At 42.5% G+C, this 26,563-nt stretch overlaps 1 protein-coding gene across 1 annotated transcript in view; it reads left to right on the forward strand.

The window, feature by feature from the left end:
• BLTP3B (bridge-like lipid transfer protein family member 3B) overlaps positions 1-26,563 on the forward strand; it is a 291,550-nt gene that overhangs the window by 124,314 nt on the left and 140,673 nt on the right. The window contains exons 10-11 of the mRNA XM_085653855.1: positions 2,314-2,496; positions 9,184-9,305. Of these exons, the coding sequence (XP_085509981.1) occupies positions 2,314-2,496; positions 9,184-9,305 (305 nt within the window). The remainder of the gene's footprint in view (positions 1-2,313; positions 2,497-9,183; positions 9,306-26,563) is intronic.

Here is a 26,563-nt window from a genome sequence, read left to right on the forward strand (position 1 = left end):
CTTAGCAAAGATATGTTCATTGTCCCTCATTTGATGCAGTCATCAAGTGAGCATTATCCCACCTGAGATGGCTTAATGTTGTCCCTCATTTCTATTCCCCTAAAAAAATGCTCTAGGTGACGATCCTAACCTAGTCACACTTCTTGGTTGGTCCCGGTGGCCATTTCTGGCATATGGGGACACCCTCTCCCCACTGCACACAGGCTCCAACCATATCTGCACAGCGGATTTCCTCAAGCCGGTCCCTCCTGACATATGGGGTTACAATCTCCCCACCACACGTGGGCTACAGCCCACTCAGCATGGCAATCTTTCCATGGCAGCCCCTCCTGTCATACAGGGTCGCTGGCTTTCCACTGCAAATGGTCTATGGCTCTCTGAGTATGGCAGTCTCTTCACAGTAGGCCCTCCTGGCATACGGGGTTTCCAGTTCCTCACTGTACATGGGCGATGACCCGTTAGGCACTGCGACAATCAGGGCTCACTTCACTATTGCCCTCTTCTGGCATATGAGCGTCAATGATTTTTCCTGCACACGGGCAATGGCCAGACCTGTATAGCAGTGGTGTCCTCACACTACGCTGAAGGAATCCACTCAACAGGATTCCCCACTGGACCTCGCTTCCTCCAATGCACTCTTCTTCTTCACAGGGCACACTGGTCTTGGAAAGCAGGCAGGTGCTGGTGCTCCAGGCTCCAGGGCAGGTGTTCTTAGATTCCCTGGGTGATGTCCCCTGCTGGGGGGCTAGCAGGCCTTGGCCCCCAGTCCTGGTCACAGACAGAAGTCTTGCAGAGCTTCTCCTACTCATACAACCTGACTGGCTGCTTGACAGTTGACAATGTTTGGAGTCTCAAGCTCCCCTTCTTATAGTATGTGATTTAGAGTCTGAGTTTTTTAAAATTTATATTGGGGTCTGCTTCCTTTTGCAGTGGCCACTCCTCTGCCCCCTCTTCCTCCAGAGAGCAGTCTGTTACAAACAGTAGTGATTCCAAAGCTGATAGCCCCACAACAAAGGCCATGGGAGAGACTAGATGTTAAAAACTGGATGACAGCCACAGTGATAGGTGTATCAAAAGGTTAGCCCAGGGCCTCAGCCCTTCTCTTTATGATTCCTGTGTCAGCCCTATCTCCATCCTGAGATGTGCCTAGGCCCCTTCTTGTGACCTGCTTCCAAATCAAAGAGCACCCTTTGAAGTGTGGCAGGGAAGCCTGGCTCTCCTTCTCTCCATTGTGCCCCCCCCCCCAACGTACATGGAGGAAGCAATACACAAATCTGGGGGGATTCCTCTACCTCCTCTCCTCATGTTTCACCATGCAGCCCTGGGTCTTCCAAAATAAAACCCCGTCAGCCATGTATTGTACCACTCACAGGCTCACATTCACTCAACACATGCATATAACATACATGCACTGCACAGCACTACATTCTATTTTACCATTGACAGGCACACATGCACCCAGCATATATACACAGCATACACACACTGCACATTACTATATCTTTCATGTACTGTGCCACTCACAGGTACACATATACCAAGCACACACATATGTCATACTCACACCATACAGTACTGCAGTATCCCTGTATTGTATGATTCATAGGCACACATAAAGCCAGCACATGCACATCACACATGCGCAGTATGCAGCAGACCTTTAAGTGAGTGAGCCTGTAGGCCTCACTCCAGTGACACAGGTAAAAATGACCAGTTCACTTCTACTCACCACTACACAGTATGCTGCCACCACTGCACTTGTGCTGCATAACTCTTGGTAAAGACAGTAGCCTTTCACCACTATGAGGGTAGTTCTTTGGGCGCCCCGCCCAGTCCAACAACCGCAATCCATGAGACAGGCCTATGTGATGGCGCACTCGCAAAATGCCTGTTTACCTATGATAACAAAAATTAGGGATTTAGACAACAGTATAGTTGGGCCACTCGGGGCAGGAGAGCACATCCATTACCATGCGGAGAATTTTCCCGTCCTAACGAGGGCATCTTACCTAGAAGATATTAATGGAAAAGGCATAACACATTATAGAGAGATGTCACTTGGGATTGAATGTGACCCAAGCGTTTTTAATTTAGTATTGTAGGGTTGAGCAGATTTTGTGCAATTTTATGTAGCACAAACTTGGCCCAAAGGCATTGGAGTGCTTTAGAAGAGAACCCCGTTATGTTAAACATTTTTTAGGCATAGAGAGATTGCATCAGCTCTATTCCCCTATTCCTTCAGGGTGGAAGTCCACCCAACATAGGTATATTAAGTTAGTTTACTTTGTCTTCATTGTATTTGTTTCTTTACAGGGGACAGTTGCACCCATTGGATGCATTATTGCGATGCCATTAAAACCAGATGTGGCTGGACGAAAGAACTATTGGATGAGTTCAACTGTAATGTGGATATGTTAAAACAGGCTGTAAAAGATCACAAAGCAGGGTCACCAGCAAGATCCCCACCCCAAGGCTCTCCACAGAACACAACCACAGGTGTGTATCCTTTAGTAACTGAGCAAATGTGCAAAAAGGCGATATTAAAATATTAAACATGTTTCATACTAGTTTGTATTAAAGTTCTAGAGCTCGTGATAAATTGGAGAGTAGATTATATTTCATGTTTTGCACATACGTGATTTAAAATGCATTCACAGTAGTTACACTCTTTATAGATTATGGGTAGTATCAATGTAAAAAAGCTTAGGAATTTTCTTTTTAACTCTACTTTGTTCTAGTTCTATTTATCAACCCTGAAAATAGCAAATCTGTAAGGATGGGACTGCACTAACTCACCTGAATAAATAATGTGTTGCCGAAGAGCGTTTAAAAAAAAAAAAAAAAACCTTCAGCGGTAATAACAATTGCGATTAGGAGTCTCAGCCAAAATGCCCTGTGTGACATGTCCCTATAACCTAGGTGCATATGTGCATGCACCCAGTTGCTGATAAAATAACCAAATATGGATAAACTATGCCCTGAGATGTGGTACAAGAATAAAAGTGTACTGTATTTGTCATCATGTTTGAAAATCTGAAGAAAGATTGTCATTTTCTTGGAAGCACTAAATTGAAAAGTCCAGGCCTCCGCTTGGGTTTCTCAACAGTGGTGTTAGATGTAACAGTGGTAGAATTGCTGTGCATTACTTAGTATTTTGTGGTAGAGGCAAGAGTAATACATGAATTCTGTTGCTTTGGATGTATGTATTTTGATGATGCAGCACATCCATATTTTTTGTTGAAGTGTACCTGCACAGTATTCAGACTACCACAGACCCTAGTCAGTAATCCACATCTCTCTGGTCCTTGAAGACAAAAGCATCTAAGAGATGCTCTTTGTGTTATTTTGGAAGGTTACCTTCACTCTTCAGAGTACAACGGATCTAGGGACTTATCATCATTATAGTTTAATAAAGTGCTAAGTCTGATCATTGAGGATCAAAGAGATTGCAACAAGAGAAAGGGAGGTCTGTACTTTCAGGGAACAGCCTGGAATCAAGGTGTAAGGAGCCTAGATGAGCTAAACAGTTACCTCTTCACAAACTAGAGTAATTCAGATGAAACTCATTGTATTTGACTAAGTACATGCACTGGGGTTCGGATTTGTCAGTTTTGAAGTGTCTGAATCTTTATTGACATACTGCGTTGTGAGACTTCCTTATAGTACCTTACCTTGTCCTACCCACCTGTGGTTGATACCTCGAGCCTGCCCATTGCCCCCAGTGCTTTCCATACCTGACCCTGTGGGTCCTCAAGGCCACTTGGTCTCCACATTCTTGTCCTATTTAACTCTATCTTCGGAGGATGTTCTGCCCAAAAATCCAGGTTAACAGTGTAAGGGTAAGAATGTATTCCTGGGGTGTCTTTCCTGTTTCTGAATGTGAGGACCTGGAAAAAGGGCCTGGGCCAGAACCCTTTCTCCCCTCGACCCTCTTGGCCCAGGCTGGCCTCAATGTAGCACTTCTTTGGCAGTTTAAAGCACCCCCAGTGGGTTGGTCCTCTGTCGCTCTTGAGTCTTCTCAATAAAACGTTTGATGGCTGAACAGCACCTCGTATGCATTGGCCCTCTGTTGCTCTTGGGTACACGCAACAACTCTCCCTTGGTGATTTAACAACCGTGACAATGGGTGGGAGCTCTGTCACTTCTAGTGTAATAGTCTCTCCAATAAGCGTGATGCATTTATGCAACTGATAAACACATCTGCTAATTTTTACTGGTTTCAGCATTCAATACTGTCCCACTAGAGTTCATGTGTCCCTGCATGTGCAAGTGCATCGAATTTCCCGCTGTTCGGTACACCCTGTGACACTGCAAAGTGACATCAGGCTCATCTTACTTTTGCCACATCATTTAAACCATACCCCACTCAGCATGTCCCATGCGGCCATCACTGCAAATAACACTCTTTCCACCAGGATCACATGGATACACTCAGAACTTAATACATTCTGGCATGCTTCACAACGTCACCTGTGCTATGTAACACTAAATAAATAATGCATGTGGACCAACCAGCTAGATCTTTATGCCTTTTATAACATTAATATCATACAATATACCTTTAGTGGATGATCAGAGTAGCAAGGACTTTAATCGATTGATGGAAACTTTAGAATCGACTCTTAGCACTTCCATGTGACAAATAGAAAACTTCCAACCATTTGTTCACTGGACCTAGTTGCAGGTATTCTCTCCTGACACGGTGCACAGAAGCTCTCTAGCCTGAATGTGGTCAGTCACCAGGAATTACATTGCTTTCAGAGTGTACTGCACGAAGCAGAGCATGTTTCACCACCCACATGCAGCTGATCGGAGGGGTTCACTGCAGTGTGCATGGCACAATAAGTCTTCCCTTGATTAGGGCAGGCTGCAGGTTTTCCTTTTGAGGCACAAGTTACAAAAAACCTACCGCATGGGTGCTGATTGTGTCAGTCGCTCACCAAAGTGCACAGTTGGATTTCTGCCATGGGTGCCGAGAGATGTTTGCCTCTGGTGCTGAGCACTGTAAGAGGTCCACTTGTCACTGCACCCACCTCACGTGGGCTTGTAACTGCCTTCAGGTAGTAAGTTGGGATACCAGACATTGGTGAATGGCATACAGGTGTGTTCTTCTAGCTGCAGTGTATAGCCCCAGTCCTGAATTTTGCAGTGTGACCTGGTATGACACCAGCTCTGCTCAATTAGGAGATCTGGGCATCTTAACTCTTAGAGTTTGTTGTAACTTTGCTTGTAGAGCACGACAAAGACTGGATAAATACAGTGGCTCAGGCCACACCGATCTGATCCAGTTGTTTTGATATGTAGCCTCTCTGAGTACCCAGCCAGATAAAGGTTGTCCGAGAAAGGACCTCATCGTTTCTGCGGATCGGGTGCAGAGGGGCCAGGCTGTGAAAGTTCCTCGATAAGGCTGCAGAGAACATTCTACAATCTCTGCACCCTGTCTTGAAGTAAAATCTCCGCATGCCATATATACGTTCTTTAGATCTCTTCAGCTTCTCTGTGTTACTGTTGTATTTAAGTCAACTACTATAATTTGTGCTACACAATAACTGTTCGCAGGTGCTGCAGAACAATTTGAAACTTGGTCTTACAAAGCCGATAAAAGCAACTGTCCAGTTTAGTTCTCAAGTAATGCTTCTAAACTTCCTTATTCCCATGGTTCCTTAACCCTCTCATGTCTATATTTGAGTCCCACTTAAAAAAATGCTCTTCATACTAAAGTCTGATTTTGCTTTCTTTTACTTTTATTACCACCTCATGTTCCCAACTGCTTGTTTTTAAAATCTCATACAAGAAGCTTTAATCCCCTTCGCTCCATTCATGTATTAACTTTTTGTCTTGCTCATGATACTTCACATTCCATTGCCCCAACATTATTATTAAGCCTGTTGCCCTATTCCCAAATAAGAACACTGTTGCTTTCTCTCTGGGTTATATTATCTCCATTTCCCCTATATCTTGCAGGTGCAGCAGGAAGAAGCCATTAGGCTTCCTATATCCTAAAACTGAAGTTTAAAGACCACAGAGCTAACTACCTAAATCTGCTTATCTTGCAGTGTGTTGTAGTTCACATTTTGCTGTCACTAAATTTCACTCAAAAGAAATGTTCATTTTCTTGAGCTTTTTCCACAGATTTTCCAGTATGATGGACTGCTCTCGTGTTTTCTTACTAAAACTTGCTTTTGAAACTTACCTATCTTACAAGTCCTGAATATGTAAACCATCTGCAGAGACCTTTGCCCCCACTCCTAGCCTATGCCATATCTGACACCTTTCTCCATTCCATGCCCATTCTTTCAACCTTGGATATCCCACGGGCATGCCAAAGCCTCCATTGTCCTGTCTGGAACATCCAGCGTTTCTTCAGGCACTCCATCTGTCCTCAGTCCCCCTCCATACCCCTCTGACTCCTTTGTGTTACCCATTCTTCAATGATAAATGACTATGCCATGCCTTCTCAGGCATCACAGTGCTGACACCTGGGAGTACTAAACCTCTGCAAACCTTGCCTCCTAGTCTAAACCTCTGCAAACCTTGCCTCCTAGTCTGTAACAGCCTTCCTCTTGACACCCTATTACAATCTCTACCTACTCAAGCCTCATCAGGCACATACCCCCTGTGGGTCCCTATCCAAGAAAGCTCATATTTATATTATGGTCTACAGTCTTGTGTTCTTTTGGGAGGAAATACCCTCACAGTGGCTAACCTTGGAGAGCTAGTGTGGATTCCCAAGGACTTTTCTTCAAATTAATTGTTTGTTCAATTATATGCCCTGTGCTCCTTCATAATAATATACTTTTTCTTTCTATCAAATTTACATATGTAAATATTTTCAGGACAATGTAAGTACTTTCTTTTATTTTTATTTATTTTCTTGTAAATAGTAGTCTTTCTGATAATACATTTTAATGAAATATATTTTTGAAACTGTATCTATAGTCCTTTCCTTTGATTTGTTCATGGTAATATATGCACCATTATCCACCCAGAAAGGTAGGATTAGTCTATTTCTGTGCAGTGTCACTTGAAAACATCTCAAGACCCGATTGCTAATGCGTCCTTGTCTGACATGTCAGTTGTTTCTCGAATTCTTACAAGATTATAGGTTGCGGTTAGATCCAATTTGCAGAAGACACTAGCTCTCAATGCTTGATATAACAGCTCGGTTACTGAGGGCAATGAATAATGATATTTAAATGTCAGATTGCTACTTTTCCTGAAATGAGTAGAGTGGTGAAAATCTAATTTTCTTCTCTTCAAGAATAAGAACGGAACTCACTCTTGTTCTTTAAGGGTAAAGGTATACACCTTCCTATTCAGTGTCTCGGTATCTTTTGACATATCGCTAACTCAATCATTTAGATGCTGCAAAAGGTCTAAATATAGCTACATAATGTTGATAATCCTCTGAGATCACAACCTCACCTAATCACATGGAATTACCACTTTGATAACTCTGGATTTGTTTCTCCCACTGCATATTTTCTCTTCATCATGCTTTACACTTAGTACTTCTTCCTGGGAGAATTCTGCAAACATTATGAATAAATAAATGTACTGAACATTTCACGGACTAGTTGGACCTGGTGCCATTAGCAACAGATTTCTAGATCATAGCAAAAACTGCTAAGTCCAATTAAATCATCTCGATCTGATTAAATATTTTTTGCTCCACTCTTATTTTCACGTATAACCAGAAATTAGTCAATTCTGAACCATCTGTAGCCCTTACAAGTGATGGTGTTTTCTTATCTTCTAATGCCACTTGGTGCTCCTGCACAGATCTAACATTAATGAAATGCTACTGCTCCTGAACATACCAAGACAAAGCTCTTCTTTTAGTCATGTCTAATGTTAAACAGGAACAATTGTGTATGTCTTACAAGTGGTAACCATCATAACTTCATGGCTGAACAATTTGGCCCTTCATATTGAAGAGCCTTGTCATTTTGGGACAACATTTAGGGGCACTGCATCAAAATGTTACTTTTTCTCACCATATAAATCTAATTGCTCTACTCACATATTGTATTCTCTTCAAAGGAAGGAGGGACTTTCATACTTCCTATTTGTTTAGGCTCTAAGTCGTCCACTTGACTCGCTTCCTTACCTATTTTGTGTCCCACCTTGCCTGTATCTTTGTGACACTTATAAATATCTTCCTGTGTGTAAGACATTGGTTTATAGCTAATTAAATAATCTTTTCAGTTTGATAAGAAAACTGCCCATAAATATCTACTGGCCACAGCACGTAAAAGAAAATACTTCTGATGCAGTGTTCAAAAACTTCAGGGATTGTAGAAGAGCTGCAGAAAACATATCAAACCCGAAGAAATTTTTCGCAATCAACTGTACCTTGAGAGGGGTATTGCACACAACCTTTACTGACAGTCTTTATACTTACTACTGAAAGGATTGGCGAGGCATCAACGGAACGCACTTTTTTTTCCAGATTCTTACAGCTCAGTGAGGTATCAGAGTTTGATTTCGAAATTACAATTTCCCTCTGCCTTGTTGCTTCAGGTGCCTGACTGATACCTGGATTGTAAAAGAGAAGAACAGCAGCCCCTCCACACAGCACCTTCCTGGAGTGTTAGCAGGCTATTTTCATGCAGGGAGTCTTGGCCTCAGGTGCAGCTCCTGTGGTAATTAGCGGTCTATCTTGAGGTTCATGGATCAGAGAGAGGAAGCATCTGGAGACTGTGAATTAGTTCCTCTTTCAAAGGGTGCATTATCTAACTACCTGAAGTCCCCTGCATGTGGGAATTTAATTTCTTTTCTCCTACATCTCCCCTGTTTCCAATAACATTTAATTGGGCAATCGCTCTTCTTAATTTTAGAAAGGATATCTAGATTTGCATCTAACACGCCTTCATGCTATATTATTGATATCTAAATGCATTTAAACATCCTTTATCCAATATGTATGCAATATCGTGTTGGTGTTTATGTACATTTTGAACATTAGAGTTCATTGAAGGCCCCAGGGTGGCTGTCATTGTGTGCAGAGTTCCAGTAGTGAGAGTGCAGATGTGCAAAGTGAGTGCAACTGGAAACATTGTTTTTCTTGGATAGCTGCACGATATCTAGCATGAGTAGATTTGTATTGCCAGACATGGTTTGTAAATGTAATCATTAAACATCCTTGATCTTTAAAAGGTATTTACACTTTATTTTTCACAGAAAAGATCTCTACAACAAGTTCTGGCTCCTTCCTTCCACCTCCTCCACCGCCTCCACCGCCAAAGGCAAAATTAATGTCAAGTTCTCTTGTGGTTCAACTTGCGGATTTCACTATTTTTCAGGTACCTTCTTTATTGGTCCCAAATGATTGATGCTATAAATGTATTCATTATTACTTTCTTAATCTGGCCCACGTCACAACAGTTTTTTGGGTTAGAAAGCAAGGATCTTTTGAAGACCTTAAAACAAATTAAATGGTTATTCTGTGAGATCTCAGAATAACATTTGATTTTCAACAGGACGTGGATTGATTGTAAGAAAAACCTGATGTACAGTTATTTGATTTCTACTGCAGTAGAATGTCTATTTAGTTGGCAGAGAACTAAACTCCGGAGATGAGAAATTATAAAGGGTGAAGTGGTCTAAGTGTAGCTATTATTTTGATGGAAGAACATAACAAACATGTATTTGTAAAGTGCACATTCACCCGTTGGCATCTTGGTGCTGAATGACAGATGTTTATTGAAAGAAGCCATTAAATATTGGGGAAACACTACAGCAAAAGCAGTCCTGAAAAGGTAAGTAGATGAGGCAAACACCCTCCTGAGCTTGGCTGGTTGCCATGATATAAATACATACAAATACTTTACATATCATTTTGGCTAATAGTAGAGTGCATTGGTAGAGAAGATGACCTGAGGCATTAGGTAGCCAGCGCCCATTCTACTGTCCATGTGTGCTCATTAAACAGTTCTTGGGTTCTTAAAATTGTACTTCTTGAACAATCCCTGCAAAAAACTTGTTGTTATTGTCGGTCAGCATGTTCACCACAGTTACCAAACACTAGAGTGCTGTCCTTGTAGTGATGCACTGAACTATTAGTTATATTTTCTGTAAAATGTTGTGGTAATATATAGTTAAAGCCGTGGGCCCTGGGCACCCCCCAACTTTCTGCTGACTGGTACTGGTGGCAACTGACTCTGACTGACCCTGGGCTCTGCCTAACCAGGCCCTGGGCCAGTGCTATGCTGAAAGAGACACATTTAGAATACAGTGAAAATAGCTACATACACTAGGGTACACTATGGGTTGGGGTACCCCAGTGATTGGCATGACCTACCCTATAAGGCCCTAGTACATAATAGAGCAGGGGGATTGAAACTACCTTTTAGTCCCTAGTATATAATAGGGCATGGCAGTTTAGAGGCCAACCGCCCTTTCCGCACTTGCATGTGTGCACTGCTGAGCCTGAGGTCAGTTTAAAAGTAGCCCTGTGTTGCAGGACTGCTTTTAAAAAGTAAATTGTGCCCAAACTTGACTTTGGTGTTTGGGGCACTTAAAATTGGATAACCTACAATGTTTGGGCATATTAGGTACCCCCAGGGTCTCCCCTAGCGTTTCAGCGGTGGGGGTCAGGTATTTATAAAGAGCACCCTTATAAAATGAGGTTTATATGCCCTGGGTTAAGTGAATTTGCACATTTCACTCCCCACATTGAGATAAAGTGCTGCCCAAAATCGACTTTGTTGCTAGGAGCACTGTGGAGGGAGGATCTGCAATATATTTACATATTCAGAACCCCTAAAGTCTCCCCTAGGTGTTCCAGGGGTGGGGTCCTTTAGATATAGGCAGAGTACTTATCAAATATGGTTTTATAAGCCCAATTGTCCAAGTGATTTTTCTCCATTGCAAATCCCATGCCACATAGGTTAACATGGCAAGAAGTTATTAACTACCAACTCTTGATAGGAGAAGGCTAAAAATACCATTCAAAGACTTCACAGAATGGTATTATTACTCTCAACAATATGATATTGCTGAATTTCTCCTACAATGTACAGACAAGAAGGTGTAAGACTTTCTTGTTTGTCAGCCCATATTCAGCCTTTCAGTGGTCTGTCCTGATTGGTCAGAGTTAAGTAGATTAGCCATGCTTCTTTGAAGAGGTGATAAGGAGCCCCTGGGGTTGACCAGCTCTGCTGAGAGGGTAGTGTTCTGTTACACAGCAATGCCAGAGCAGGGGGAGGAGTCGTAAACAAAGGACTTCAAGGGAAGGGGAAGACACCAGTGTCATTTACAACTCTACTCTTTTGAACCCAGCCAGATGCTAGGCTTAAGGAAGGAATGAGCAGATGCAAGGAGAGAGACTATGGAGATTAGCCAGCCTAGGGGTGTGTTTAGCCAGCTCTTCTCTCCCTGCTGGAAAATCAGCCATTGTGAATTTGGAAGAATTTGTGCACTCTGGGATAAAATAGTGCCACACTCTGCAGGAAGTGGTCAAACCTTGGGATGGTATTCTACACCCCATTGGACAGGAGTCACCTCCTGCTTGACCCAGAGAACCTGGAATAAGTATCTGAGAGGGGCAGAGCCTCTCAGATCTGCTGCTTGAAACTTAAGAAAGCAAGACGGCCCATGCTGAGAAGTTTGATGTGCATTTCCTAAGGCCTGCTCACTGAAGACTGCGCTATCTAGAACTACAGCCCTGTGGACTACCTTGCTGTAAAACGACTAAGGAGTGGACTCCCTGCAAACTGCAGGTTACCAGAGCTCACCTGAAACATCAGTACCAAGAATCCTCAACTTGGAGAACTACCAGTGGATTTGTAAGGGTTTTGTCCAAGTGGATTGTGGGAACTGAAGTCCTCCACTTTCAAGGACCATATTGGAGATTCCAGACCCTTGGAGTGATTTTGAGACACCTTGGGATCCTTTGTGGAACTTGAGGAATAAGTTCCAGAAGTTTGAAGAACTTTGGAGCAACTTTGGAAAAAAGCTCCATAAGGGGACCGACTTAACGTGGCCAGCCAAGCCGCCTGCCTTCAACCGCAAATCCACCTGCCGTCCAGGTTTGTCCCGCTGAAAAGCTCCGTAGGTCCTACTTCCAGAGTTTGACTGGGAGTATTCGTAATCTGAGGCCGGTGAACCCTCACAAATCTGTCCTGGTGAAGAGCATCGAGGGAACCCGGCCAGAAAAAGCTCAGTTTCTAAGTCCGAACGAAGAAAAGGTGATCGGGAGCAACCGCGAGAGCCAAGCCACCTTCCTTCATCCGCGTGTCGGCCTGGATCCTTGGTTTGTCCCTCTGGTTGGCTCTGGAGGTTGGACTTCCATAAGTTTGACCGGGAGCTCATCACAAGGCAATCCGGCGAACCCTCACTGAATCCAGACTGGCTGAAAGCTTTGAGACACCCCAGAAAGAAAAGCTCCAGAAAAGTTTCTAAGTCAGAAGGTAAAAACTTTGACCGAGACCTACCGCAAGGGGTAGCCACCCAGGGCTTCATCGCGGTCGGCCTGAAACTTTGACCCGGTCTATCGCGACCAGATGTCCCAATAAGGCGCTATAGGTTTCTATGTGCAAGATAATGCTAAATCTTTGAAAATTCACATCTCCGGTTCCCTACATTGGATTTTTGTTGTTTTGGTGTCATTGTAAAGATGCACATATTTCCTGGTTTTAAAATTGGTGTTGGAATTTTATTGTGCAATGTCTTAGTTATTTATTGAATTGGTGTTTTTAAATGCTTTACATACCTGTCTTTGAAGTTAAGCCTGCCTACTCGCAGCCAAGCTACCAAGGGTTGGGTATAGGAGTAATTTTCTAAGAACTATTCTGAGCCCTATACTGCGTTAATGGCCTTATTGCCAGCGACAGATATACACTTGCCCCTACCAATAATCCACTTTCCAACAAGTGGTGTATATACTAATTTGATATTGGACCCTACACTTTTATTGTAGCCTCATAGTAAACATTAGTTCAAACCGAGATAAGCACTAGGTTGTAACTCATTGCTATTTTTGGGAACTTTTTTAGCCTAACGCCATTTGAGCTGTCGAGACCTGAAGAACCCATGGTAGGTAAGTACCGCACATTGATAATATCTACCCAGTCCTCAACACAGCGGGTTGGATATCGGCTCAAAGTAGTAGAAAAGTTCCTGATGCCTAGAAGCCCAAGAAGTGAACCGAGAAAGGTGATCTCTGAAGGTAGTGGCAGTGCAGGGCTGATGTCTCTGGCAGGAATGTGCTGGATTTAGCTAGTATTCCCCACTTCTCATTTAAAGTAACAATAAGAGCTTGTTTCAATGTAGCAACTCATGCCACACTTCTGCTCAACTCTTTACGCCATCTTGGTATCTCTTTACTTTTGATTTTGTTTGTTTTGCTTTAATGTGTTTGCTGCTTTCCTTAGTCTTCCCTGTTATTGCCCAGCCGCGGATTTTTCTGACAAAACATAGAAAAGAAGCCCCAAAATCTGAGGGTGCTGTCTAAGAATTCTACTAAAACAAGCATTGGCAAAGCCAAATAGGTTTCTCCTATACAAGACCTATTGGCATTGTCAATGTTTTTTAATGATGTTGCGCAGCAGCGCAGTCTGCAGTGCAACATGGTTCAATGTAAATAAAAACAAAGCCCTATGGCACAGCCTGTGTTGACTAGCGTTGTTTATGTATTTGATTCTCAAAAGTTACTTTTAGTTTGTGCTGATGCCACCGTCGGCTCATGTTACACTAAAACTACAGAGGCCAAGTAATAGTGAAGGAATATGGTGGCAGGCTGCCCCTCTTCTGCTGATGCAGAATGAAGAGACAGCTGCAAAGGAACACAAGTTGTTACACAAAGTATATCATATAAAAATATTCTATAAATAGCATGCTTGTTGCTATTCACACTCATGAACTGAAATGTAAGTTGTCAAAACATCCTACACACAGTAATGGCAAGTTGCAGAAGCCAATGGCTGCTTCATCTCAGAAGCCTTGCGAGCTGCACACCAAAGCAAGAAGCTACGTGCTCAAACCTTGCTCCATGTAACATTGAGTGAATAAAATGGAGTTGCCCATGTTTCTGAAGCACACACCTGTTGTGGTCAAAGTTAGCAGTCTCTCCTGATTCATTGGAATGTTTGCACCTCTACAGCCTCTCATAAAGCAGTAACACATTTTTTATTTGTTAAGATGGTCACTTCATTCTAAACCTCTGGGAGTCTGAGGATGGGAGGAGGGGAGGAAGTTGGCTTAAAAAGAAGAGTGTGAGAGGAGAGTAGAGAAGAGGATTAACCATGCCAGAGAGTGGCAGGAGTAACAAAAACAATGTCTCAACAGGGGAAGTAAATAAGGGGACCGATCAATACACAATTCAATCAAAGGCAAGGAGGGACAAGAGAGACCAAGAGATTGAAAAAGAAAACAGATTTTATAATTAAATACACAATTGGTATGTACAATTTAGAATAACCATAACAAACATATGTGCACTGACAGTGAAGTGAGCAAGTGAACGACGCAGTGACATAAGTGTTGAAATGACAACAAGGTACGGCAAAATAATTCAAATAAATTCAGGGTCGAGGAGGAATATATACAATGAATAATTCGCACATAATCTTAAAGGTCTCACAGGACCCTTTAATTAGCCGCAAATAGTGCTGTCCGGTCGACGACGTTTCAACCTCCTTGCGTTGAGGTCATCATCAGGACTATGGTTATTGAAATATTAAAAATACCTGTGTACGAGGGTAATTAAATCACCACCTCATAGCTAATTGCAGGACAGTGTAGGACAAATAAATCTAGTCCGTCACATTAGAAGGGTATCTTCGGGTGTCTATTAATGACACAGGAACTACGGAGGCCCACAAAAATACCTTAAAGCATGCGAGTAGCTCTTTTGAATTCTGTAATCGGGATTCTAATGATGAATCTGACAATCAAGTATGAAAAAAAGCACGAGACATCCAGCGGTGAACAATCCGCAGCTTTGAATGAATCAAGGCTTGGGATGGGCTTCTCAAATCGCCGAATAGCGGGTTCAGTCCAAGCAGGGCCAAGCAGTCCAAACGAGTAAGACGTCAGGAGGGCAGAGGGTGGGTTAAAAATTACAGAGGGTGGGATTGGCTTTAAAAACAACGGATAGTGGGAGGAGGATGGGGTGGATTTAAAAACAGAGTGGTAAGAGAGGGGGTGGGTTAAAAGTAACTGTGATTGACATGAGGGTGGGAGTGCCTTTACAGACATCAGAAAGAGGGAGGAAGATGGGGAGTGGTTTTTAAAAAAGAACAGACTGCGGGAGGGGGTGGGGCGGGGATGAAGGAGAGGAATGGTAGAAGCATGCACTCTTTAAAAGTGCATGCAGAAGAGTAAAAACATAGTACCTTCAGGAGCCTGCAGCCATTGGGAGGAAACTGGCCACAGGAAGCCACACTTGGTCCATACTCCACAGCAGGACGAAGACTCAAAGTCCAGGAGGACGCTGAAGGCAAAGAGGCACTGACCATTAGGAAACAAGGAAACGAGCGACCTGGGAGTAAACCAGTGGTAAGTAAAGGTAAGTAATGGATGGGCTTTAAACCCCTTTTAAGATTTTTTAAAATTCTTTACAAGTGATTTTGCAAGCACTCTGCAGTGTATGCGAAACCTAAACATAAGGCACAACTGTCTTACCTGTGTTGTTGGAACAGAATAGGAAAGTTGTTTGCCAGAGAGCATACTCCTTGTAATACAAGAAATATTTCTGTGTCCTTGTTTGAGAGCTAGTAATACAATCAGGGATTAGTATATCACTTTTTTGTAGGTGGAGAAGATAATAGAATTAAAGTGTCATTATTTTCTTTTATTTGGGAAGTTGGATGGTACACGCATTATTCTGGTTTGAAAATGAAAGCTATGGTTGTGATGCATTATGGTAAGTTGCAAAAGACACACAATTGATGGACGGAATGCAGAACAATCAAAACATTCACCCCCAGTCAAGAGATCTGGGTTAACTCCATCATTCTTTTGCTCACCATGCCACCCCAGTTTCGACCTGGTCATATGCAAATCAGTCTTGACCCTGTGCCTCATGGGAACAGTCCAGCCCGAACTGCCAAGCCAGGTCCTCCCTGGACGGAAACGAGCATCCTAGGACCGGTTTCAGAGTTTCACCCCTCTTCAGCCAGGATAGCTTGATTCCAGTGGCACAGTGAGCCCAGGACCCACGTCTGGGCATACCTGGCGCACTTAGGGCAAGAAAGCAAAAGACATACAATTGATGGACGAAATGCAGAACAAATCACAACATTCACCCCCAGTCAAGAGATCTGGGTTAAATCCATCATTCTTTTGCTCACCATGCCAACCCAGTTTAGACCTGGCCTAGTAGATTAAGTGTTTATTTCAGTAGTTCCTAGAAGAGCTGGGGGCATTTTAAGAGGAGTGAGTCTACACCAATGCTGGCCATGTCGGAAAGGGAGAGGACATTTTCCTTCATTTTTAGGCTGGTCCACCCCCGTTTTTGTGAGAGCATATTTTGAGTGTTCCCTTCCACATGTCTCATCTTTAGCGATCCCTCACTCTCCCATTTTGACCTTCTGTATGGGAAGAGAGGGTTCCTACTACATTCTTCCTTGTGTTTGCTGTGAACACACTGTTAAAATCAGAATATGAAAAGGCTGTAACATGTGGGAGCTGTGCTTGCTGCAGTATGAATGAAGGAACAAATGTGTTTATTATTCTCGATCAAGTCTTTTAAACAATAATTAGTTAAAACCCATCATGTACAGTGTACAGGAAGACATTTATACAGTGCTTAAAATAAATTTTTAGCTAAAAGCAAACATGAGTAATACGATCAATTCAGCTACATATGATATGGTACATAGTCGTTTATAAACATTAAAATCTAGTTATGGCACATGCTACATCTAAAACTTGCATTCTTAATAAAAAGTGAAGTGCAACCAATCTTGATGTAATGTTATATTTTAAGAAAATAGGATTTAAAAGTTCCTGTCGCAAGTTAAAAAAATGTTGGCAGTCTAAAAGTACATGGGCCTTTGTACAATGTCTCCCAAGTCTGCATCCACATAAACCATTTTTATTCTTAAAAGAACAAATCCCATAAGGGTGCGCATAGAGTGGTTGTAATCCCACTCTAAATGTAAAAAGTGTATGGCACATTTTAGAGTTTTTAGACTATTAAGATAGGGGTAGGTTGCATTCTCTGCTCAGGTCTCAAAAAGTTCTTCAGCTGAAGGCTTTGCTCCTATATAATGATGACTTCAGTAAGTGTGAAAGTACCTTGTAGAAATTCACCCTCCGAATTGCCAAGAGCTCAACAAGACCATGGTTTTCGCACGTTCCAGCTGGGTATTCTGTCTGGAGTTCGGTATTAATGTCACATTAACTTCATCATTGTCTATCTGCTGCATTTCTAAAGAGGACCCAGTGACGGTACTGCTGTTATCTCAGTCTCTCCTCTTCTGGGAAGGCATACTCTTTTTTGAATTGTTTGAATGGGATGATCCCTTATTGATTGATCCCATTCTTTTGCATCCTTGTTTCCACTAATTACAGAGTTCATTTTGCTTAAGGAACAGTGTAAAATCTGGATTTTCCATAATTGGAGTGAAGGGGTGAAAAGAAGCATGCCATTTTCTTCCTCTCCTAGACTTTGTCCCACAGCCCTAGGGCGGCTTTGTTCACTGGGGAGGAGTAGAGTCCCCAGTGCACTTTACCTATGCACCAACAAAAAAATAAGGACATAAAAATAAACGAGAAAAAGAAAACAAAACCAAATGTAGCAGTGCTCTCATCATGGATGTAACATGTGCTGAGAATAGCCTCTTAACTCCTCATATACCAAGAATCACCTACAAATGCCAGCATTTTGCCATAGGTGCCTCCATAAGCCGAGAACTACTTGCAATGGTCCAGGGTATGTAGCAGACTCACAAGTGTAACACACTCAAACATTTGCTTACATTTACTCTCACACTCATTCTCTCTCACACTCACCTACTTGCACTACCTCACACTCATTCGGACTCATTTGTTCTCACTTACACACTGTCACTCACACTCAGTCTTACCTTGTCACTCAGTCTGAGCATCTCACTTATTCTTAGTCACTCTGACTCGTATTCTCACTTTAGTTACACTGACACTCACTATCACTTCTTCTCACTCCTCATGTCACTAACTGTCTTTCAAACATGCACACGCTTAGTTATACTATAACATGCTGACACATACATGTGCTGTCACACACATACACTCTTCCTATCTCGCCCTCATGCCTGCACACATTTGTAGGTATTTTTTTTTATTTACTTTCCTTCAGCTACATGAGCCGGTTACCTTCAGCCCTTCAGTTGCTGGTGCTCTGGTAGGCCCTCTGGGCAGGCACCCAGCTCCCTCCTGCCTCAAGCTCTGAAGACTGAAAACTGAAACTTGTACAATGTAAACACCATGCTTATGCGCTGCATGGCTCTAGCTTTCAGACTTCCTTTTTAACCACATAATTCTCCACCTAGTGAATTATAGGCTACTACTCTATTAGTATAATTAAAAAATGGACTTAAAAACAAGGAGGGGGTTTCCAGATGCCCATAAGAGCAAGCTGCCACAGTAAATTGTTTCATTTAAGAGATGCCCTGGCCTGTGGTCCCATTACAGAAGATTACACACCTTGTCTAAACAAAATTACCACTGCTCTGGCTGCCTTTTTGGCATTTGTACTCCTTTAATGGATAGGGAGAAATACAGTTGGCAAGGAAATTAATAAAGTTGTCCCTCATTAGCTCCCGATAGACTCTCTAATGTGCCCCCTAATTTCTGTGGAGTATTTCTGAGATTTCCCTGGTTGTTATCCCAATTCTTTTTACTGTGTAAGGATACCCAGACTTGTATCAGTGCTGTTTTAATATCATGCAACTTCTTGAACTAGCCATCTGTATGGAATGGTAAAGTCCTATACGACTTTTTATTTTTCCACCCTACAAGTAAATGTATTGTTTCAAAAACCTAGCCTCGATGGTCCAGAGCCTGACTTTGTAGACCTGATTTCCCAAATTTCCTTTGATGATATTTTGTTTTCTGACCTAAGGTCCCTCTCTCTTTAGTGGCTTGTAACCCTGCCTATCCCTCCCCTTTTGCTTTATTCCATTTCCATCCCTGTGGCCTTGGTGGTAGTGGTATGACATTATAAAAAACACACATGGTGGTAGCATTGACTAAGAAAAACCTCATGGGAGAAACATGGAGTCAGTGAACTACCAGACAAACCCTGCTTTCCGTGGCCAGGTTATGCCCACCTCAAAGTCCTTTTTGCCATATTTATCATGTAGTAAAACAGACATATTACTTAGATTGCTATGCAGCTAACTGGCATTATTGTATGTCTTTTTTTTCCCTGTTATACTTTTTTTAACTTTGTCATCCAATGATTTAAGTTCAAAATATTTTATTGAAGTTTTCTTTAAGTTCAAAATATTTTATTGAAGTTTTCTTTAAGAAAGCGGAGACAATAGTGAACATAGTACTAATATAAAGCAGTTACAATGATAACATGATGTTCAAAAGAAAACTAAATAATAAGTGAGGGAAATAAATACATATATAGCGTCCATACAAATATTGTTTTCAGAGCTACTTATTTAACAATAGCTTCTTTATATATTAAACAATAAATAACATATTGGGGTTCCTCTTTTATAAATATAGAGCTATATAATTATCAATCAGTTTCCACAATAAATGATTAGTAGAGTTATGTACAACACCTAAGAAAGACAAATTAGCCCCTTTCATAGTAAAAATTATCCATGACCACCATGTATGGAGTGATTATAAAGAAGCATCTTTCTATTTTGCAGTAATAGATTTTACAGCAGCCGAAATAAAAAAAATAAAAAATCAAGAAGTTTATAGTCGATATCAGACAGGTTTGTGGAAAGAGCCACAGATTTACAAATTAGCATATTGTATGAAAGAGTATCAATAAAATTAAATATTTTGTTTTACTGACATTCCATACCTCACTCCAAAACTTAGAGACTAAATTACATTCATGAAGCATATGATTTAACGTACCTGGGACCAATTTACAATGCCAACAATTAAAGGAAGATAAAGGTTTTGCATTAAATGATTTAAAGGGGGTCCATAAATAAATTCAATAATAAGAACACATTTATTTAATGCAAAGACACAGGTAACCATCTTTTTTTTTTTTTTTTTTTTTTAAAACCTTTATTGACAGTTCAATAAGAACAAGTATGGGCCTACAACCCCCCGGGGCCGGCCGCTAAGCAATCAGAGCAATAACGACAAGTATAAACACAGGCAGCACTTCAGGGAGCAAAATCGTACTGCTAATACTGTGAACAGCGTAAGTAGGGCACCAGGAGAAAAAGGTTTTCATTTTATGATGAAACAAGGCAGAAGGATCAGGTGACAAGCAATTTTAAAACAACGATCACGGATATGCAGAGTAATGAACGTTAGCGATTTACAGCAATCTATTCGGTCAATGGCGCAAACACAAGAACATCAGGATGGAGAAAAACATAGTCTACAGCTGCGCCCACAGTCCCCTGCCAGAACTCCCCAAGAACACCCCGGAAGTTGTGAACACATGGAACGGCAACGAGGCATAGCAAAAGGAGGTGTATCACGCTGATCCCAGAAAAGGAAAGACAAAAAGAATCAGAGAAGAAAAAGGAGGCCATGGAAAAAGATGAAGGAATACAGAGTCCCCTCCCCCAACCCCCCACCCTGCACCTCTGCAGATGAGTACGGCCCCCCCCCCCAGCAGTGTGCCTGTCGCCCTGGAACCAGACCCGAAATGTAGGAGAATAGGGAAAAAGAAGTAGGAAAGGACCCCCACCAGACGGGGGGGTAGAGAAAGTATTTATAAACTGGAGGAGGGCCTTCATAACAGACCCCCGGCTTCTCCCTCCCGCACGGTAAGGTTCCCCTAAAGTGAACAAGGAACAGCACAAAAACAATTTTCTCAAACCACGATGGGGAGCATTATGCGTCTATTGTGCCAGTAGCCATGTCAGGAGAGCACACCACCCCAAGCCCGCCCGTCCACTAGGCGACCACCCCCGAGGGGCCAGCCTCATCCCTGACCACTCAGTGGAATTCTGCCCATGCCAACCCCTCGACCCAGCACCATACCCAATGTTCCTAGGCAGAGGAATGTCCAACAACGACAGAGAAGCGACGCACACAGGTGGGGTGGAAGTCTCTGAGCATCAACACAGTCCGCCGCGTGAGGAAACAGGCTTCCAAGTGCTGCCCTAGGATCTGCACTGCACGCAAAGTTCAGGAAGGCAGAAGCAGCCAAAAGAGACATTAGTTGCTGGAGTTGTCTCTGGGTCGCAGGAGGGCATGCACGGGATGAGGCCACCACATCCCACTCAGGTCCAACGCCTCCGGGACAGATCAGGCCCTCAGAAGGTCGAACACACTGTAGCATACTGGCCGGGGCGTCCAGTCGTGTACTAACCTCAGGGGGGGCCGCCACAGCGTCCTCCTGCGCGCAGTGTGGGTAGACTCTGTGTTCGTGCGGACAGGCGGGCCGCCACTGCCCCAACTCCGACGCCACACCATCGAGCTTACTCCCCAAGATCACGAAACCATGAACCAAGGAGGAGTGAAGAGTACCAAGAGCCTCGAGGAGGTCGCCGTACCCCAGCTCAGCTCTCCGTGATCTCGCCGCCACACTCCCAAAAATCGTACGCTCACAGGCCCGCTGCGGCCCAGCGGACAGGATGGTAGGCTTCATCGACCCAAGATGGCCGCCAAGTATGCCCGACCCTCACCGGGGCCGGGACCCCAGGACAAGCGTCGCGATGTCCCCGTCGCGGGTGACCGGGTTCCGGGGGCAGGCAAAAAACTATCCGTGGTCACGGGCAACAGTCGTCCCCACCACGGACCAGCTCCCGTAGAAATCCGGGGGCGGCCCGCAATGATCGGAGCAGGATACGGACGGCGGCCGGGCAGCTCACCAGCAAGGCAGGGGCAGTCACCGGAGGATCTAAGATTTGCACCCCCGGTCATGCACTCGGTCAGCTACACTGGGCAGTAGAAGTGACCACGCCGAAATGTAGGCCGAGTTGGCACCGCTCCGGTGGGCCGACTCCACCCAGTCACCACCGGCCGCTGTTATCGCACTGCCACCCGGCCACGGCGTCCACTCGATGTCCCGGCTCCAGGGCCGCACAGGCCGCAAAGTTCAGATGCAGTTTTCTCCGGCGATAGCACGGCTAGAAACCTCGGAGTCACACAGTCGGGAGCCCCTCTCCTTCAGAAACACGACCACGTAGCACAAGTTGAGGATCTCAGGCAGGATATCCGTGCGGGATGCGGAGGCTCACGGAGCCGGGGGTCTACGCTGCCGTCCCGGTCGCCATCTTGGCTCCTCCTCACAGGTAACCATCTTGATATACTATTTAATCAAATTTTCTTCCAAAGATCATGAGATAATGATTAAGATAATTCATTATTCCAAAACGTGGATAGGAAATGAATATTATCACCTTGATATATGTTAATTTTTTTGATAAATTAATGAAACCGCGTAAGATGAATTAGTTACCATTTGAATATAGGTTTCAGAGTCAGAGGTGATAATTGAATAAAAGTTGTTTGGAAAGGAATCTAGCAGAGAGTTGCAAAGAATTTCATATTTGGTAAAATCAGAATGAAGCAAAAGAAAGTTTTGTTGTAATTCATTCAACATTATTATGATGTACATCTTTAAAATAAAAAATACCAGCTATAATCCTGAATTGCCAAAAATGTGCATTCCGGGTAAGTTTTGTCAACAGATTATGCCATAAAGACATATTTAAGGTCTGTGAAATAGTAGACTGAAAAAAATTAATCTAAATCATGTAGTGCTAACTTTGTAGATTTCTAAATAATTGATTTACTAAGTATCGATGAGGCATTAGACATAGTTCATAAAGCAGGTAAAGGCATGGAGATATCAACTTTTTTTCTACGAGAAGCCGTGTAGGCATCTTATTAAGAGGATTGTGATTAAACCAAATGGAAACTTTACTTTAATATAAAAGCTTTATGATAGTTACAAAAATATAGCAAGCAAAGATCCCAATACATTTTTAAATTTTAAATTTTTTATAAGATATACAAGGGGTTTTATTATTTCAGTTAAACGTAAATAAGAGTTTATCAACATTTCTATAAATCAAATGAGTGAATTGAATAGGAGGTAAAATATTTTTGGAGCAATAACCATTCTAATTGAATCCATTTTCACCCACAAAGATGGATGCGAGGCAGCACACTTGCAAAAAATGTCTTTGATATAATTTATAATACTTTCACAATTTGAAGTGATCGTTTCTTTTTATTGTGTGGGAAAATGAAATACTAAGATATTTAAGATTATCCTTTTGACAAATCATTTCTTTTAAAGGTAACACATAAAGTGAACATATAAAGGAAAAAAATATGAATTAGTGATATTCAGCGTATAACCTAAAATCTGTGAGTAGGAGGAAAGTAAACCAATAAAACTAGGAAGGGAAGATTGAGGGTCAGCATTATGTTATTTCTGATCTGTACCCTTCTGTTGTATTGTTTGGTGGAACATTGTATAACATTTCTTTCCTTTTCACGAAAAGCCTGGTTATCAACAGTTATCCAATAAAAATAAGCAATAAAAAACCACTACATCTGCCATTATAGTTCTTGCTCGAGGAAGGCATCTTTCAGACTTAATATATCTACAGAAATTACCGGCAAGTATCTTAGAAGGACGCTGCTGTTCAGGGAAGAGTATTAGGATTTCCATTTGTTCTTTGCTATCTGGGTGGTGGGATTGGATGCTGCAGAGTGTGAACATCCCCTAAACATGTGCACTTGTCCTTCTCAAGTGCAGGGATGAATGAACGTGTTTTAGCAGCCATTTTGTGGTTAGTCTGAAGTAATTTATCATTTTCCTGAACTGCTCTCACAGGCAAATTCGCACTTAGCTTGTAGATCAACTACAGAAAATGCATAGTAATGTGGCTGTGATAGTTTTAGCCCCTCTTTATTGATATCAGGAGATTTTTCCAATTTCAGACCTTGAAACTGACATTGATTCTTTGCATCACATTCCTGTCTTCACTGATGATAATTCCTTTGAATACCTCACACGCTTAGCGGTATAAGCTATCATTGCTTCTGTGTGTGTCTTGGCCTCTTCCGCATCCTGGCAAGCCCGACAGGCCAACCTAGGAAATAATACAAATGTAAATTGGGACACCCAAAACAAACAACTTAAAGAAAAAACTACTTCAGAAGAAAGTATACAGACATGTATGAGTCTTCTTCATAAGGGATTGTTATTCAGTGGCCAATAAACTGTCCACTAGGGGCAGAGTGTTGCCGAATCTAATGTTTGCAAAGAATAGTGTTGTGTATTCTATATGCCATGCAGTAAGAACTTTCAGCCAGAAAATGGCTGCTGAAAAGTAAAAGCTCAGGAGGTTTTCAGCTTTGTGCCTGGAAGTGGCCAAATTACTACGTCATATAGACACCCAGAAACCAAAATATATTGCAGTTATGGCTAATAGGGTTGTAGATGTCTTCTAAAAATGTTTTTTAAAATCCTGCAGTCAGATTCTTTGACAGGAAACGACGTTAGGATCACTGAGAACTACCAAGGTGTTAGCAGGTGTCTCTGGGTTGGTAAAATGGGGCACGTGCTCGTACCACAGCTTTTCTGCTGTCACTCCACTTCTATCCTGAAGTTGGTGGTTGAAGACCTATAGACCAAGACAAACATTCATTTCATTATGAATAACTACTGTACTTTACATCTAATCAGAACGAAATATGAGTATTCTGAAACCAAGTCATAGATTCTGCACTTTAGTTGGTTTGGAATCAACATTCGAATGAACTAATCTCTCTAAGTATCCAGTACATCATAGTTAAAGTGATACACAGGGAGCGCTATTAGATACTTAGAATGTCACGCGTACTTTAAGTAGCCTGTAATTGGTGTGGGAGTAATAGTTAAAAGCTGAACTCTGAGAGGTGGATGAGTGAGAGCATTCAGTTTTATTTGTGTTTGAAGCACGTGAGATACTTTTTTTGCAATCTCAAATCAGGTGAGGGAGGCAGGGGCTCATTCCGCAATCATTATTGAGTTATGTGCAAGGGGCCTAAGTAGGCCAAAAATGGTCTGAGGTTGCTTGTGTTCTCTTCTGGAGGCTCACTGGTCGATGTTTGTGACTGTGACAAAGGTAATGTGAGCCCAGAAATAGGCCAACCCGCAGGCTTCTACACTGTTAGCAATTTTAGTAATGGCTAGATCATTAACTAAGACCTTTGGTTTGTGGAACTAAAACTGGAGGATGTTGTCGTGTATGTTCAACATATGAGCCCTGGCAACCATAGCAGTGGTATTGCTGACTACCCTAAGTTTAATACTGATAATGAAAATGGCACTGAGATTTCTGGCCGAGGAAAGCTGCATTATTGTATCAGGGAAAAAAGATAGATTGAGGCAGCATTAGGTGTAGAGGATTTAGGCGATAATAATTGTTCGTCTTTCACAGACATTCATCATAAGTGAGCAAGAATCATCCAGGAAAGGATTGCCTTAAGACAGACAAAAATATTAGGCTTGAAATAGAGGAGAATAATGGTACAGAAAAATTGTGAAGTTCACCCACTAAGATTTTGTAGAAGAATCTAAACCCTAAGTTAATGTCCGCCATGGAGGTGGTGTACATGGTGAATGTAATGGGACCAGGACTAAACCTAAAGGGTGCCCAACTGGCAGGAGCTTGGGCAAGGAGTGCAAATCATACTAAGAGTCTGAAATAGTGTTCAAACATAGGATGAAAAACAATCCGGTGCTGAGTCGGAGAGAATGAGGGCAGCGAAACCTGGTTGGGATTGGCTGCGGTGTTTAAATTAGATACATGACTTAGGGTGCTATTGGTGGAGGGAAGTACACAGAATCCACAAGAAAGTGGCTCGGGAGTCTTCTGAGTAGTGATATAGACGCAGTGTTTAATTTGTAAAAACAATAAGTGCCAGGGTCCTCGTCAGGAGGCCATTACAGTATGCACCACACATTGCCCCTGCCAGTGTTGCCAATGACACTACCAACATAGCTAGTATCACACTCCTACAGGTGTGAGAATTCAGACTATTCCAGGCCCCCAAAGCTATAAGAATGGTTTGGGTAGCAGGTATTAGCCATTTTTACTGTATATTTAATTATTAAACAACTGTTGTTGTGCTTGTCTTCATTTTAGCTAAACAGCGCCATGATGTGGTAGACGGTAATAAGCGCCGGTGTTGACAAATAGGTGCCAGCGCGGAGCACCGGAAACCACCGGCTCAAATTAAGCACTGTATAGACAGTGTGCTGATTAAGCACAAAACAATCCACTCCAGAAAGGCAATTGAGATGTGAGTGGTAGGACGCCATTGGTTGTAAAGCCTTGTGGGTTGGAACCCAGTGAGAGGGAGTCATTAAAGAGAGTTGTCAGTACAGAACTCTGAAAGCGGGAGCTCGCAGTTTGACAAATTGTGAGCTGAAATTGTCAGAAGGAGTACTGGAAAGGCCTGTGGACTA

This window comes from Triturus cristatus, chromosome 4_1 (assembly GCF_964204655.1).
Source record: "Triturus cristatus chromosome 4_1, aTriCri1.1, whole genome shotgun sequence".
Lineage (NCBI taxonomy): Eukaryota > Metazoa > Chordata > Amphibia > Caudata > Salamandridae > Triturus > Triturus cristatus.